The sequence below is a fragment of the Papio anubis genome, chromosome 17 (assembly GCF_008728515.1).
Source record: "Papio anubis isolate 15944 chromosome 17, Panubis1.0, whole genome shotgun sequence".
Taxonomy (NCBI): Eukaryota; Metazoa; Chordata; class Mammalia; order Primates; family Cercopithecidae; genus Papio; species Papio anubis.
In genome coordinates this window covers 60213591-60231223 of record NC_044992.1, presented here as the reverse complement: position 1 = coordinate 60231223, position 17633 = coordinate 60213591, and the positions used below count along the sequence as shown (strand labels likewise).

The 17633-nt window shown below is 46.5% G+C and overlaps 1 protein-coding gene across 24 annotated transcripts in view; it reads right to left on the bottom strand.

The window, feature by feature from the left end:
- The window catches only part of ARSG (arylsulfatase G), a 151499-nt gene that overhangs the window by 87454 nt on the left and 46412 nt on the right, over positions 1 to 17633 (bottom strand). For 23 of the 24 annotated variants that reach the window (XR_002517902.2, XR_002517903.2, XR_004179293.1 and 20 more), the window contains exon 2: positions 14344 to 15108. Coding sequence is in view for 20 of the 24 variants with exons in the window: in XM_003913331.5 (XP_003913380.1) it covers positions 14344 to 14561 (218 nt within the window). In the remaining 4 variants the exon portion in view is untranslated. Of the gene's footprint in view, positions 1 to 14343; positions 15520 to 17633 lie in introns of those variants that run through there. The other variant, XM_021928416.2, reaches the window with a different exon arrangement.

The following is a 17633-nucleotide window of genomic DNA, read 5'->3' as shown; positions in this document are numbered from 1 at the left end:
TCTCTCTCTCTCATTAAGTATGTTTATGGCTTCGGGGTAATGTCAAGTTAATGTGAGTCCTTTTCCTAGTTTTCATTGACTTCTAAGACCTAGAATTTATAAATTAGAGTCTAGCAGTGACTCAAATTATCTGAACTTCATTTTACTCATATGTAAGTGAGGATAATAATGATAATCTTATAAAATCCCTGCAAGGATCTAATGAGAGAATTTATAAATCACATTGATAGGATATGGCACCAAGTAGATGCTCATTCGAAATCTGTTCACTCCAAAAAAAAAAAGAAGAAAAAAAAGAAATCAGTTCTCCTTTCAAACCCTTCATGTGTTCCAATAATTAGGATGATAACATCAGAGAGAGAGAGAGAGCCCTCTCTTATTAATTTATTATTATTAATATTGTAGAGATGGGGTCTTGCTATGTTGGCCAGGCTGGTCTTGAACTGTATTCTCCTTGTGAGAATATAGCAAGAAGGGGGCCATCTGCAAGCTAGGAAGAGAGCCCTCACCAAAACCTGACCATGCTAGTACCCTGATGTTGGACTTCCAGCCTCCAGAACTGTGAGAAATAAACATTTATTGTTTATGCCATACAGTCTATTGTATTTGTTACAGCAACCCCAGCTGACTAATATGGCTGGCCAGTGCCAAAAATACACTGCCTGAATGTTATCCCTGCTTGCCCAATTTTAATGATGGCCCTCAATGTAATCTCCTCTTGGACTTGTTAATGTCCTCATCTTGGGAACAGCTATCTTAATTTCTTTTTTTTTTTTTTTTTTTTTTTTTTGAGACGGAGTCTCACTCTATCGCCAAGCTGGAGTGCAGTGGCGCAATCTTGGCTCACTGCAACCTCTGCCTCCCAGGTTCAAGCGATTCTCCTGCCTCAGAATCCCAAGTAGCTGGGACTACAGGTGCGCACCACCATGCCCAGCTAATTTTTGTATTTTTAGTAGAGACAGGGTTGGCCAGGATGGTCTCGATCTCTTGACCTTGTGATCCGCCTGCCTCAGCCTTCCAAAGTGCTGGGATTACAGGCATGAGCCACCGCACCCGGCCAGCTATCGTACATTTCTACAGCAGGATGCAGTTTTGAGTTCCTTTGCTGGGTGTAGGTTCCATGAGATGGGGCTTAGAGTTGCGACTCCAGCCCCAAGCACAGCACCTTGGTGGGGCAGCGCTGCCCCAGCAATATCTAGTGAACAAACAAACAAAACTTGGAGAAACTCAGGTGGTTTGATTGGGAAAAACATGTCAGTTCATTTTTCATGTAATCACTTAAGCGGATACTTTCAGGGCTCAATGCCTTCCCCACTGTGTGTTAAAGTTCATAGCTTAACTCTCAGAAACAATCTCGTTTCCTTTATTTGCAATTCTTTGGAGAGGCTGTACCCACCCCAAAAAATGCAGCTTTATGAACTGGCCTGCACGTCACCTTTTTCCCCCTTCCTGGCCACTGTCTCCATTTAGTGGGACTAATTAATAAGCAATAAAATGACCTTGTTATTTGGAAAGCTTTCCTTTCTCCCAAGTCTATCTGGGCAGGCTCAGGCCAGTTCACCATCAGGGGTCCTAATTAAAGTCTGAAAATACATTGTAAAGCAAAGCTGGAAATACAGAGCCAGACATTACAGCAGCCTGTTAACAAGAAAATCAACGCAAATTAAGACACAGCCAGACAGAAACCAAAGCAACTTGCCATTGCATAAATTACGTGTATTAGAATCAGGGAACGCTAGCACTAGAAAGGCTGCCACAAAAGCCCCAGAGAGACATAACGTCGCAAAGTTAAGCGTGTCCAGCCTTCATTTACAAGGAATTTAAAATAGATGATGAGGCGTTCTGTGGCAACTCTCTACATTGCTATGTGACTGGAATAAAAACTGTCTTTGCTCCATTCATAATTTAAAGGCATGGACATGAAAATAGGTTTTTAAAATCTTTTGCTGTGGCCTTTTTGTGTAGAGGGACAGGGTTAGGAAATGGGAACTGGAAAGTAGCTGAAGAAAACTTAGAGAACCAGCTCAGCCCGACCTCCACATTGCCTTCTGTTAAATGGGAACACGGCTGACTTATTCCTCAGAAGGTTGTCAAGTGAGATCATTGAGATCACGGATACACAGGCCCTTTGTAAGCTACAAGCAAATGTGGCAGCCAATAGTGAACTTGGTGCCTTTCATCTACTCATTCATTCATTCATCCATTTCTACTCTTGTTCTTTTTGTTTCTTTCCCTTTTTTTTTTTTTTGAGATGGGGTCTTGCTATGTTGTCCAGGCTGGAGTGCAGTGACTATTTACAGGAGCAAGGATAGTGCACTGCAGCCTCAAATTCCTGGGCTCAAGCGATCCTCCCGTCTCAGCCTCCTGGGTGGCCTCCCAAGTAGCCACCACACGTCACCACATCCAGCCTCTTGTTCTTTTCCAGAAAGGATTCCTGGCAGCTGAGCTTGGTTATGGTCCTTGGCAAATTTCTCCTTTCCTTTTCACCATTTCGTATATATATGTACATTCACATTCAAGGAAGCACACACACAAGGTATAGGAGAATGCGACATACACACAGGCATCTATGCACCTCCTGAACCTGACATCTCTCTCCATTGCCACAATTCTGAGTCAAGCCATCCTGGAGATCCCTGCAACGTGACCCCTGCCCTTCCAGCCGCCTGTGTGGGCCATCCTGGTAAGCTGGAACATCCCATCTCAAATGCAGTGGGACGACTTCAGTCATTCAGGATCCCCACAGCTTGCAGGATCATGTCCAATCCTGTAAACATGTACACGACACACGGTACCAGAGGCCCAGTCCCTCCATCCAGCCTCACGCTCCCAGCCCTGCCATACTCAACTGCTAGAATGCAACACCCCCTGGAGAGCGAGGGTTTTTGGTTGTCTGGATCACAGCTGTGTTCCCAGCACCTGGGACAGTGCTCCGAGGGAGGCCTGAGGAATCAGGTCTGGGTCTTTGCTCTTGCCTTCCCTTCTGCCTACAACACTCTCCTCTCCCTTTATTTTAAGCCTCAGCATTCAAGTCTTAACAGATAATCTTTATTGACGACCTCCTGACTCTGCTCTAGAGAAATGACATTTCTCTTCCTGTAGCCCCACGGCACCTTTTTTTTTTTTTTTTTTTTTGAGACGGAGTCCTGCTCTGTCACCTAGGCCAGAGTGCAGTGGCGCGATCTCGGCTCACTGCAACCTCCAACTCTGGGGTTCTAGGCGATTCTCCTGCCTCAGCCTCCCGAGTAGCTGCGACTACAGGCACACGCCGCCACACCCGGCTAATTTCTTCTGTATTTTAGTAGAGATGGGGTTTCACCGTGTTGCCCAGGCTGGTCTCAAACTCCTGGGCTCAGGCAATCTGCCCCCCTCGGCCTCCCAAAGTGTTAGGATTATAGGCATCAGCCACTGCACCCGGTCATGGCACTATCTTTAACAGGATTCCTCACTGCAAGCTTTATCACCGAAAGCATGAGAAGCCCAGCAAGGCGCCTTTCTCTTTCTTGACTGAGACCAATCTATAAGTGATATGCTAGTTGTATCCCCTAAGCTGTCAATTCAGATGCATCCATCTCAGGTTATAAAAGCACGGAAGTAGGAGATATGGCAGGAGTCTCCACTCTCACAACACACTACCCTCCTGCATTGTAGTGGCTGGTTTTCTTGTCTTTATTTGCCATCAGGCTATCGGTCCCCTAAGGGCAGAGCTGGCTAGGGTCTCCCAGCATTTATCTCATGTCCTCCTCTTCGTAGAGATTCACTGTTGAATGACTGTATTTGGGAGGCTTAAAAGAGGAACTATTAATAGCAATTGGACAGGCTACTTTGAACTTGCAGTTGGTTAAGCAGGCTGGCACCAAGGCCCCACTGGTTAATATTTCAGTTCCTTTTCTTTTCTCTAAGATTGGCTACCATCTAGGTCATTGTGTTCCTGCCTGTCCCCATCTATTAAACAGAGCCATGAGGTAAAAACCTGAAGTCCCTTTTGTTCAGCACGTTACCTGGCCCCAGTTGAAAGGTGGGCATGACATGATTTTGATGTCTATTTGACCTATTTACCCAAGTGCAAAAATACAAAGTCGCCCATCCCACCACGCCGAGAGCTTACAAAGAGAAGTCAGGATGGGACCTCCCAAAGCTGGCATCTCAGAGATAATGGTGAAGGTCACAGGACAAGAGGATTTCTCCCCAGTGAGGGTCCTCCCAACCCCGAATCTGAGTCACTGTCAGGGATAGGAATACAGCTGAAAAGGAATTACCTGAAAGAGGAAGGGTCCTTCTCTCTCTAATATTGGTCTTGTTTAGAATGTCCTTTCTGCCCTCGTCCCCATACTGTCCAACAGACATCAAGACCTCATCGCAATCCCCTGCCGTGTGACTGCCGACCCGGTTTGCATCTTCCATTAGGTTACTGCCAAATCCCCAAGGCAGCAGGGTGGCTAAGAAAAAGAGGTCGGAGAGGTAACAGGGTGCATGAACTCTTGCAAAAAGCCAATTCTGAGAACACAAATCAAGCCAAGTGCTCAACTAAATTGACAGCTCAATTCATTGCTCACTGAGGCCTGTTTTAGAAACAGCCTCAAGTCCCTGGGAGCCCCTGACCTTCCTGTGGCGAATATTGATCTTTGATTCCTAGCTAAGCCACTGCCTGTAACTCCTAGCAGCAGCAGCATTGACTTGACTCCAAGTTAAACCAGGGGTAGAGAAGGGGGAAAGCAGAGAAGAAACGAGATCAAGGTGCAAAGTTAACATATTGCAAATCAACGTACATAAGTAACACAATTACGATGTGCTGTCACCTGCACCTCTCAGTCAGCCTGGCAGACAGTTCAAGCAAGTGGGAAGTATCTGGGCTCCGCTGCCTGTGACCACCTCTCTTTCACGATCACTGGGCATCCTCCTCCTCTCTCCCAAGAGACCTGTGAGTCATTAGGTGCCCAGGAGCTCAAATCCCCATTCCGAAATCCTAGGCCATTGCCTGAATCCAGCCACCTGCCAGGAGTCATATGCAAGGTACTTCCCAGCCTGAGAATTTTCAAGAAATAGCGTCACTTGTTTACATCACAGGTGAGACCAGCACTGGCTTTCCCTGGGTCTGAGATGTGCTGCCAGCAAGAACCAAACTACTGTGTATCATCAGGGTTATTCACTGAGCTCTCAGAGTTATCTTAAATATTTCCAGACTGCATGAGGAGCTGAAAAAGATGCCAACAGAATGCGTTTGTCCTCTTCTCTTTTTTAAACCATGAGCAATTCATCCCTCTGTCCCCTATTGTAATACAAATTGCTTTTCATCTCCCGTTTTAATTGCTTCCCCCCCCCCCCCCCCCCCGAGACAGAGTCTCGCTCTTGTCACCCAGGCTGGAGTGCAAAGGCACAATCTCAGCTCACTGCAACCTCCACCTCCCGGGTTCAAGAGATTCTCCTGCTTCAGCCTCCTGAGTAGCTGGGATTACAGGCACCCGCCACCATGCCTGGCTTATTTTTGTATTTTTAGTAGAGACGGGGTTTCACCACATTGGCCAGGCTGGTCTTGAACTCCTGACCTCAGGTGATCCGCCAGCCTTGGCCTCCCAAAGTGCTGGGATTACAGGTGTAAGCCGCTGTGCCTGACCAATTGCTTAAAATTTTTAAGTTTTAGTTGATTACTAAGTCCCTGACATTTTCACTTAAATTTCATTTCAATTATCTTCTGGCTATCTTATCATTTTTAAACTGGTAAGTGTCCAACAGCATAGCCCAGCTCAGATCTGCAAAGGACATTGGCAAAATGACATCCCACAAGGTCAAGGGCAAAATAGGTTGGCTGCTTAACCTACTGACACGTGCAAGGGGACCTGGGCCTTGCGGTGCATACACGAGCAATCTCTCAACACTGGGGAGCCCCGAACAACAACGCCCTCTGATAAAGCGATGTCTGCTAATTTGCGGTAGCTTTGGGTTTTTCACATACAAATAAAAAAAAAAAGTTCATCATTATTTTTCATGTGGCCAGTCTCTAAGCTAGCAAACCCACAAACGAGATAATCTATCCACACATGGCAGAGAGCTGATTATAATAGTAAAAATGCTTCATGTCTCTCGGCCTCAGTTTCTCCCTAAGGGATATGGTGACATGAATGCTCTTTGACCTGGGCTACTCTAAATAGGCTTAAGCCTGTGGGATTTTAGGCCATCATCCCTATTTTATCTCCATGTAGATGGCGTTTAGAAGTCTGAAAAGGGATACCAAAATACGAAGGCAGTCAAAGATTCTGCTTTTCTTCCCCCAAAGATTCCTTTTTTCCTTTAACAAATAATGACATCATAATTGTGGTATGGATGGTGCTCTTTCTGTGCACAAAATGGGCAAATCACATCTCCTGTAGCCAGGCTAAGAACAAACAAAAAACGAATAGCGTGCGCTGGCCACAAACGAAAAGGGAAATGTTACTGAGACCTTTCGGTGTTGACTTGGGGATTTGGCCTAGGAATGAGAAGAAACAAGCAGATTCTAAGTCCTACAGCTCAGCCTGGGGAAGGGTGAGAGTCTGGGAATAGACCGAGCCAGGTGCTTTTGGAACAGAAGCTGAGAAAACAGGCCTCACCCTCCAGCCAGAGGACGGCAGGATGAACGGGGAGCAGGGCCGGTGTCATAGGGAATCATTAAGTGCTAGCACCCATCAAGCACCAATACATGCCAAGGACCCTTTTGCTGCCTTATATGACCTTATTTCCTCCTCACAATAGTCCTGTAATGTAGGTGCTATTATTTTCCCATTGCAGAGATGAGCAAACTAAGGCCCAGCAAGGTTTAGTAACTAGCCCAGCGTCCCAAAGCTAGCATGTAACAGACCCAGGCAGTCTAGTTCCAGCTCTCATGCTCGGATTAGCCCATGTGTGCACACCTAGAAGTTTAGATCCAGGAGTCCAAGTACGTGAACAATTATTGTTTGAGCACCTACCATCTGCCAGGCATTGTTTTAGCCACTGAAGACATAAATAAGACAGATAAGGAGGCTCCTATAAGGAGGTGATATTCCAGTGGGAGAGACAGGCAATAAAGAAGTAAACAAAGAAGATCATTTGAACAGTGATACAGGTCATGACGCAGAACAGGAGAATGGGTAGGAGATGTGCATGGGGAAGGAAGGCAATGTTGGAGAGAGTGGTCAGGAAAGGCCTCTCTGAGGAGATGGTATTTGAGTGGAGGCCAGAAGGATGAGAAGGGATCAGCAGCTTGAAGCCTAAGAAGAGAGCTTGCCAATAAGGGGTAACAGCCAGTGCAAAGCCCCTGAGGCAGGGAAAAGCATATGCTCAAGGAACAGAAACAAGTGCAATGTGAGGAACATGAGGAGAGGGTTGGAGATGAAGCGGGAGTGGGCGGGATAAGATCACAGGTGCCTGAAACTGCAGCCATCACACATCCCCAGCTGGGTGAGCCTCCAGAACGATGGTTACATCAACCATTTTGATGACTGACATCTAAATCCCATTTCTGGCCGGGTGCAGTGGCTCACGCCTGTAATCCCAGCACTTTGGGAGGCTGAGGCGGGTGGGTCACCTGAGGTCAAGTTCAAGACCAGCCTAGCCAACATGGTGAAATGCTGTCTCTGCTAAAAATACAAAAATTAGCCAGGTATGGTGGCACACACTTGTAGTCCCAGCTACTCGAGAGGCTAAGGCAGGAGAATCACTTGAACCCAGGAGGCAGAGGTTGCAATGAGCCAAGATCGCATCACTGTACTCCAGCCTAGGCAACAGAGCAAGACTTCGTCTCAAAATAAATAAATACATACTTACATAAATACATAAATAAATAAAATACAATCCCATTTCTCAGGTTGCCTCTTATGCTTGGACAGCACAAAAATCCTTCATTAGCACCAAAGGGAGAAAAAAATGATGAGATTCCAATCTTTTTTTTTTTTTTTTTTTTTTTTGAGACAGGGTTTCACTCTGTCACCCAGGCTGGAGTGCAGCAACGCGATCATAGCTCACTGTGGCCTCAACCTCCTGGGCTCAAGCGATCCTTCCAACTCAGCCTCCAGAGTAGGTAGGACCATGCCCAGCTAATTTATTGATTTTTTTGTAGAGATGAAGTCTTGCTATATGGCCCAGGCTGCTCTCAAACTCCTGAGCTCAAGCAATCCTTCCACCTCGATCTCCCAAAGTACTGGAATTACAGGTGTGAATCACCACGCCTGGCCTCCTCCTCTTTGACAGCCATATGGCAAAGCTGGCCAAATCTTGATGGATTCTCTTTGATAATTCCCCAATTCTGCCCAGTCCTGAAAGAATAAGGTTCTAGAATGAGGAAATCTGAGTTTAAATGCTGGCTTGGCCACTCACCAACTCTGGGCATGTTATTTAACCTCAATTTCCTCATCTGAGGTATAAGAGAAAAAGCAGGGTGGTACCAAGAATTAACCAGGGTAATGCCTAGAGCCTGGCACCTTGCAAGAGCTTGGTAAGGGTGATTGTTGCAGCTGTTGTGTTGATTGAAATAAAGGTGTTGGTCCCGGCGCACAGCCAGCATAGGGATTACCAGGAATTTGTCACTGGAACTCCACCTCATCCTTCTAAGTTTTGTCATTGGACCTTTTATCACCCAGATTAGCCAATTCACTCTGACATTACATACGGACATTTCTAGTAACAATAACAAAAATAGCATAGAATCCTATCCATTGTATGCTAGGCTCTATGCTAACTGCTTACATAGATTACTTAATTTTTTTTTTTTTTAATGAGACACTCTGTAGCCCAGGCTAGAGTACAATGGCATGATTATAGCTCACTGCAGCCTCGAACTCCTGGCATCTTTTTTTTTTTTGAGATGGAGTCTTGCTCTGTTGCTCAGGCTGGAGTACAATGGCGTGATGTCGGCTCACTGCAACCTCTGCCTCCCGGGTTCAAGTGATTCTCCTGCCTCAGTCTCCTGAGTAGCCAGGATTACAGGCATGTGCCACCATGCCCGGCTAATTTTGTATTTTTAATAGAGTTGGGGTTTCTCCATGTTGGTCAGGCTGGTCTCGAATTCCCGACCTCAGGTGATCTGCCCACCTCGGCCTCCCAAAGTGCTGGGATTACAGGCATGAGCCACTGTGCCCAGCCCAGATTACTTAATTTAACCCTCACAACATCCTGTGAGGTAGGGGTGCTACCATTGTCCCCACTTACAGAAGAGGAAAACAAAACTCCAAGGGACAATGCAGCTTGCCCAGCTCACAGCTCACAAATAGGAAGTGGCAGAGCTGGGATCTGAGCTCAAACTGTCTGGCTCCTGCCCTCTTAAGCATGACATTTAGTCTTCAATACAACAGATACTGACTGACCACCTACTACATTACAGACTGCATTAGAAGCGGAGGAAAAAGAGATATGTAGGCCAGGCACGGTGGCTCATGCTTGTCATCCCAGCACTTTGGGAGGCCAAGGAGGGTGGATCCCTTGAAGTCAGGAGTTCGAGACCAGTTTGGCCAACATGGCAAAACTCTGTCTCTACTAAAAGTACAAAAACCAGCTGGGCGTGGTGGCAGGTGCCTGTAATCCCAGCTGCTCAGGAGGCTGAGGCAAGAGAATCACTTGAACCCAGGAGGCAGAGGTTGCAGTGAGCCAAGATTGCACCACTGCACTCCATCCTGGGTGACAGAGTGAAACTGTGTCTCAAAAAAAAAAAAAAAAAAAAAAGATAAGTAATATGGCTAATTGCACCAGACTGCCAGACTGAATAGTGTTCCCCTCAATTTCATATCAATCCAGAACCTGTGATGTGACCTTATTTGGAAATAGAGTCTTTGCAGATGTCATCAAGTTAAGATGAGGTCATACTGGAGTAGGGTGGGCCTTCAATCCAATGACTGGTATTTTTATTAGAGGAGGGGAGTCTGGCCACTGACATGAAACAACACCACGTAACAGCAGAGGCAGAGATAGGAGTCCTCAAGCCCAGAACGCCAAGGATTCCAGCAGGCACCAGAATCCAGGAGAGAGGCAAAGAATGGATTCTCTGTCAGAGCCTTCAGTCGTAACCTTGATTCTGGACTCTGGCTTCCCAAACTGTCAAAGGACAAAGTAATGCTTTTTTGTTTTTGTTTTTGTTTTTTTGAGACGGAGTCTCGCTCTGTCACCCAGGGTGGAGTGCAGTGGCGCCATCTCGGCTCACTGCAAGCTCCGCCTCCCGGGTTCATGCCATTCTCCTGCCTCAGCCTCCCGAGTAGCTGGAACTACACGCGTGTACCAATACGCCCAGATAATTTCTGGATTTTTCGTAGAGATGGGGTTTCACCTTGTTAGCCAGGATGGTCTCGATCTCCTCACCTCATGATCTGCCCGCCTCGGCCTCCCAAAGTGCTGGGATTATAGGTGTGAGCCACCGCACCCGGCCAGGACAAAGTAATGTTTTAAGCTGTCCAGTTTGGAGTAATTTGTTCCAGCAGTCCTAGAAAATTCATTTATTCACAAACGACAAGGAGCCAATAGAACTGGGCATGGTGGCCTGAGCGTGCAGTCCCGGCTAGTCACCCCAGACCCTGTTGGGCATAAGAGTTTGTGTCTGAAAGTCACAGTTCCCCACTGGCCGTGAGTAGGCAGAGGGAGAAACCAGTGATGAATCAGTTCGTGGCCTCACAGGAAGCCAGGCTTTCCTGTCAACAAAGAAGAATGAAAAGCCGTCGACCTCAGGCCAGAGGGCTATCCACCTGGCCACTGTCACGAGGCTCAGATGGAAAGAAACACTTTCATAAGGGGGTGGGGAGAAGGAGAGCCTGACGAACCACATTTGGCATCTGACCCCTGAGTCGCCCTTTCTGCTCAGAATGAGTGTGTGACGGTAGAGACAGCACATGAGAAAAAAAAAATGTGTGAGCTTCGAAAATCTCAGCTTAAATAATGGAACTAGTATTTCCTCACTAACCCGCTAGACACTGAAAGCAGAAGTTCCTAAGCATTTGGCAACCCAGGCCCTTTTGAGAATCTGGTAAATGCTAATGGATGGATGAACTCTCTCCCCAGAAAAATATTCCTATATGCAAAATTTGGGGTGACATTCCAGGGCATCTTGAGCTCCTAGAGCCCATTTATTGACAAACAAATATTAATTGTCCACTACGTACCAGGTACTGTGCTACATGCTAGGAATATAAGCGGGAAAGAATAGATGAGGCATTTTTCTTCCTGAAGTCCAGAGCTAGGAGGGAGGTGTGTAAGGAGGGAGGCTGCCATAACAAATTACCACAAGCTATGCGGCTTAAAACAACAGTACAGGCCAGACATGGTGGCTCAGACCGGTAATCCCAACACTTTGGGAGGCCAAGGCGAGTGGATCACTTGAGGTCAGGGGTTCGAGACTAGCCTGGCCAACATGGTGAAACCCCATCTCTACAAAAATACAAAAATTAGCCAGGCATGGTGGCAGATGCCTGTAATCCCAGCTACTCGGGAGGCTGAGGCTAGAGAAACGGTTGAACCTGGGAGGTGGAGGTTACAGTGAGCCAAGATCGTACCATTGCACTCCAACCTGAGCAACAGAGCTAGACTCTGTCTTAAAAAAAAAAAAAAAAAAAAAAATACAGTATAGGAGGCTAAAAGTCTGAAATGAAGATGTCAGCTGGGCTGGTACCTTCTGGAGGCTCTGAGGGAGAATCTGTTCCGTGTCTGTCTCCTGGTTCTGGTGGTTGCCGGCGGTCACTGGTGTTCCTGGCTTGTAGAGACACGCCTCCAATCTCTGCCTCCATCTTCACATCACCATCTCTCTGTGTGTCTCTGTGTCTTCTCCTCTTCTTACAAGGAAACGTCACTGGATTTAAGACCCACCCTAAATCGACTCTGAGATCATCGAGAGCCTTAACTCATAACATTTGCAAAGACCCTATTTCCAAATAAGGTCACATTCTGAGGCTCTGGATGGACATGAATTTAGGGAGCATGCTATTCAACCCAACGTAGTGGTCAGATGATTGAACAGCCACCATGGAAAGCAGCGAGGACCATCACAGAACACCCGAGGCATCCACGAATGCTTTCCTGAGGCCCTCGTGTACAACTGAGACCTACGTAGTGACTAGAAACTAATTAAACAGAGGAAGTGGAGAGTGCACCAGGATGAACCCATCACACAGATGAGGGGAGGGCTCACCCAAAGACCACTCAAGAGAGAGGGGGCGGTGAAGAAACCAGTTTGGGGTTTTGTTGGTTTTGTTTGCTTGTTTTGAGGCAGAGTCTCACTCTGTTGCCCAGGCTGGAGTGCAGCAGTGCAGTCTCAGCTCACTGCAACCTCCACCTCCCAGGTTCAAGCAATTCTCCTGTGCACCACCACATCCAGTTAATTTTTGTATTTTCAGTAGAGATGGGGTTTCACCATGTTGGCCAGGCTGGTCTTGAACTCCCGTCCTCCAGTGATGTGCCCACCTTGGCCTCCCAAAGTGTTGGGATTACAGGCGTGAGCCACCGCACCCAGCCAAACACCAGTGGTATGGGGTTTGAGTTTTATCCTTCGGGCTAAAAATGTCTTTGAAGGACTGGAAGAAGAAGAGTGTTTTTACAAAGTTCACCTTGATGGAGGTGAGGAAGAATTGGAGTGGGTGAGAACAGATGCAGAAACCGCCACCCACCAAGGGCGCATATCTCAGGAAAAGCATCAAGCTCTAGGATGCAAGTGGCCAAAATTCTGTGGAGATGCCCTATGCGTCATCCTAAGTGGTGAGCTGAAATGATTCCCCCCGAACCACACGGAGGAGTTTCGCCCAATGCAGACAGGATCCGAGCTGGACAATCAGACCAACGTTAGCCCAAGAAGAAAATCCTGAAGCCTGAAAGCTCTAACGCCTGTTCTCCATCTAAGTGGGAAAAGGAGCTGGGTGTTTTAACAAAAAACTGCAATAGCTGTTTCCTAAACACTTCGACGCATCAGATGCATAGGCTCCTCTTTTGTGGTCCCTTAGAATTCAGTGTGCCTTAAACATAAGCCATGCCTCTCATAAATAAGTGAGTCACGTCTCCCACGCCTCACACACTCTCCGCTGCTCTTCAAAGGCCATCTCCTCCCTTGAAACCCCAGGTTGGATTCCACACCCTCGCCTCTGTTCTCCAAAACCTCTGGATGTTGGGGCTGGGTGCGGTGGCTCATGCCGGTAATCCCAGCATTTTGGGAGGCCAAGGTGGGCAGATCACCTGAGGTTAGGAGTTCGAGACCAGACTAACTAACATGGAGAAATCCCATCTCTACTAAAAATACAAAATTAGCTGGGCGTGGTGGCAGGCACCTGTGATCCCAGCTACTTGGGAGGCTGAGGCAGGAGAATCGCTTGAACCCAGGAGGTGGAGGTTGTGGTGAGCCGAGACTGTGCCACTGCACTCCAGCCTGGGCAACAAGAGTGAAACTCCGTCTCAACAACAACAACAACAAAAAATCTGGATGTGGGCTCAGAAGCAATCTGCTTATAATTCTTATTTCCCTTATTTCCCTTTCTTTACTTTTTTTTTTTTTTTTTGAGACAGTCTTGCTCTTGTTGCCCAAGCTGGAGTACAGTGGTGCGATCTCAGCTCCTGCAACCTCCACCTCCCTTCTCACCCTCAGCCTCTAGCCTGGGATCTGAGTACCTGCCACCATGCCTAATATTTCCCCAGCTGTTCAACAGACGGAGTTTCACTATATTGGCCAGGCTAGTCTCCAACTCTTGACCTCAGGAGATTCGCCCACCTCGGCCTCCCAAAGTGCTGGGATTACAGGCGTGAGCCACTGCGCCTGGCCTATTTACTTATTTTTTAAGAGACAGAGTCTCACTCTGTCACCCACACTGGAGTGCAGTGGCATGATCATAGCTCACTGCAGCCTTGAACTCCTGGGATCCAGTGATCCTCCCACTTCAGCCTCCCAAGTAGCTAGGATCACAGGAGTGTGCCACCACCGCTGGCTAACTTGCTTTTATTTTTTGTAGGAGTGGGATCTCGCCAGGTTGCCCAAGCTGGTCCCAAAATCATGGGCTCAGGTGAACCTCCTGCCTGAGCCTCCCCAAGCATTGAGATTACGGCCATGAGCCACTGCATCCAGCCGCTTACTTTCCTTTTAACCTGTCTCCTCTACCAGACAATGAATAACTTGAGGGCAAAAATGTTTTATCTTGTTCACCTCTGTATTCCTAGCGCCTAACACATAATAAATGTTATTAGATAGATGGATGGGTGCTAGATGGTGGGATTTCTTCAGATGCTATGCTAGCTTCAAACCAAATTAATTGACAGATTAATTAAATCAGCATGGGTCCATCAATGACTCTTTAAGTGCTTTGCACGGCCCCTTCCCCTCTCAAGAACGGGAGTAAGACATCCAAAGACAGGTTGGCCTGGCATCTCAAGACTCACCTCATTCCCTCCGAAGCCATCTTATCAAGGTTGGCAGTGTCCTTTGTTTCTGCCCAGTTTGCTCCCAGGTCACCCCACCCCATGTCATCAGCCAAAATAATCACAAAGTTTGGCTTCCGGCCTCTTGTTTTCCCACTGATGCAAAAATCCACAAGAGGATAAAGAAATCCTGAGAAACTCACTCCCGCCAACAAAACCTTTAGAAAAAGCCAGCCCATGGTGGTTAAGGCAGGATTCCGATTGTCTGGAGCGACGGCAGCCACCACTAGAGACTTTTCTGACAGCTTCCTTTCTGCTGACTTTCAAAGCAGGAAGTCTCTGGGGAACAGAGGTGGCGTATGCAAGAAGATGCTGGTGGCAGCGGTGATGGCGGTGATAACGGCTATAGGAGTGTTGGGGGCGACAGAAATGAGGCCCCCATCTGGAATCCTAATTCAAAAGAATCAGGAAATGTGCAATCCCTAATTTGGCTTGATCTTCTATGGTCAGTGTTTCCTCACTGCAGCTCAGTAAAATGACTGGTTGTGTTCAATAATTAGACATCAATGTCAATAACTGCTCTTTGGCCACTAAGAAAGTGACCCTTCTGTATTGAGGGCTGTAGAGCCACAGCACAGGCCTTACATCTGTCTGGGACTCCATCTGGTGACTACAGGATGAGTTCTCGCATCTGCAGAACACCTGGATGTTCTAGAAGCCACAGTCAGCCCCGAATAAGTTTCTGAGTTCCAGATGGTTGAGGGCTTCATGTTTCTGTAAGGTTTCCTGAAAGAACAAAAATTGACAAGAAAACAGAGTTAAAACTGCCAGTGCAGCTGTGTTTTACTCAGTAGCTTAGGAAATAATCACTTTTCCATGCCAACAGATGTTTTTATTCAGATATTTAACTGATTCATCTGTTTCTCCACCTGAAAAATAGTGATGATAATAATACTCGCAATGGACCTGTAGTGACAGGGTTGGAAGTAACATTAGAGATGATCTCTGCCAGCCCACTCACTGTATAGATGAGGATATTGAGGCCCAGTGTTCTGGGTGGGACCAGGACCAGCCCCCAATGCTGCTAAATCCCAGTGTGCCACTGAGAATTCTAGAAGGAGAGGTGAGACCCTTATTACCAAGACATGGTTATTTGTAACAGTCATGCTATAACCTAATGTTTCTACATTTAAAAAAAAAAAAAAAATTGGAGATAGGGTCTTGCTACGTTGCCTAGGTCAGTCTTGAACTCCTGGCTCCAGTGATCCTCTTGCCTCAACCTCCCACATAGCTGGGATTATAGGCATGTGCCACCATGCCCAGCTAAAATTCTTTTTTTTTGAGACTGAGTGATAGACTCACTCTATCACCCAGGCTGGAGTGCAATGGCACAATCTTGGCTCACTGAAACCTCTGCCTCCCGGGTTCAAGAAATTCTCGCCGGGAGTGGATTACACCTGTAATCCCAGCACTTTGGGAGGCCAAGGTGGGCGGCTCACCTGAGGTTGGGAGTTTGAGACCAGTCTGATCAACATGGAGAAACCCCAGCTCTACTAAAAATATAAAATGAGCTGGGTGTGGCGGCGCATGCCTGTAATCCCAGCTACTTGGGAGGCTGAGGCATGAGAATCGCTTGAACCCAGGAGGTGGAGACTGTGGTGAGCCAAGATCGCACCACTGAACTCCAGCCTGGGCAACAAGAACAAAACTCCATCTCAAAAAAAAACAAAAAAAAGAAAAAAGAAATTCTCATGCCTCAGCCTCCCAGTAGCTGGGATTACAGGTGCACACCAACACATCCCGGCACATTTTTGTATTTTTGGTAGAGATGGGGTTTCATCATGTTGGCCAGGCTGGTCTCAAACTCCTGACCACAAGGGATCTGCCCGCCTTGGCCTCCTTAAGTGCTGGGATGACAGGCGTGAGCCACCACACCCAGGCCCAGCTAAAATTCTTAACAGAAGTTAATCTGGGGGAAAAGGAAATGGTTTTAAAAAGTTAATAATAGAATCTAGGTAGAGGATATATGGGTGCTTACTATAGAACTCTTTTAATTTTGCTGTATGTTTGTAATTTTCATAATAAAATGTCAGAAAAAATTTCATAATTTTTTTTTCATGGAAAGGTGTCCCTTTGCATCCTAGCCATGTAATTTTAATAAGAAAATCTAAAGACATGTTCAGCCAGTGGTGCGCCCTACACGTGGAGGTACATACGAATCTGCTGTGGATTTTGTGTTTATTAAACCACAGATTCAGTAGGTAACGCTGGGCCTGGGATCTGTATTTCTAACAAGCCCATGTGAGGCCTGTACTGCTCGTCTTTGGATCACACTTTAAGTAGCATAGGTGCTGGAAAACAAAAACATCATGAGTCTAGTGCAAGAAGAAAAAAGAAACTGCTTACTCTAACTAATGACTCAACTTCAGTGGACAAACAAAAGCAACAAATCAGACTGAGTTTTGAAAGACGGGAATTGAAGGTTATACTTTAAGCTAGAGATTGCAAATGGAGCCAAGGATAAAACTAGATTAGCTCTAGTTCACTTAAAAGCCTTAAATTTGCAAGTTTATTTTATTTATGTACTTATTTATTTTTAAAGAGACAGATACCAGCTCACCGCAGTCTCAAACTCCTGGGTTCAAACGATCCTCCTGCCTCAGCCTCCCGGGTAGCTAGAACTACAAGTGTATGCCACCAAGCCCAGCTAATTTTTTTTTATTTTTTGTACAGATTGGGTCTCACTACATTGCCCAGGCCAGTCTGGAACTCCTGGGCTCAAGTGATCCTCCCACCTCAGCCTCTCAAAGTGCTGGGATTACATGCATAAGCCACCACATCCAGTCAATTAGGAAGTTTAATAAGGAGAAACAGAGTTGAAATTGTGGACCAAATAAAAATTTCAGTTGGCTGGGCATGGTGGCTCATTCCTGTAATCCCAATACTTTGGGAGGCCGAGGCAGAAGGATTACTTGAGGCCAGGGGTTCAAGATTAGCCTGGCCAACATAGTGAGACCTTATCTCTATATTTTTTAATCTAAAATTAACCACAACAACAACAACAACAAAGTTTCAGTTGAACACCCAATGTATGGAGCAGATTAAAGGAGAACCAATGTGTAAAAAAGATGGGCCTGGGATTATGACAGACACTTTTTCCAGTTGTACATCCTCGCCACCCAACCCAATTGGATCAATCCACGTGGATGGGGGTGGTTAGAGGTATGTAAATTCTGGAAGACCTGGATAAAAACCAAAAGAATGGGCAAATACACACTTAATCAAAATAAAAGGAAATCCAAGTACACAGT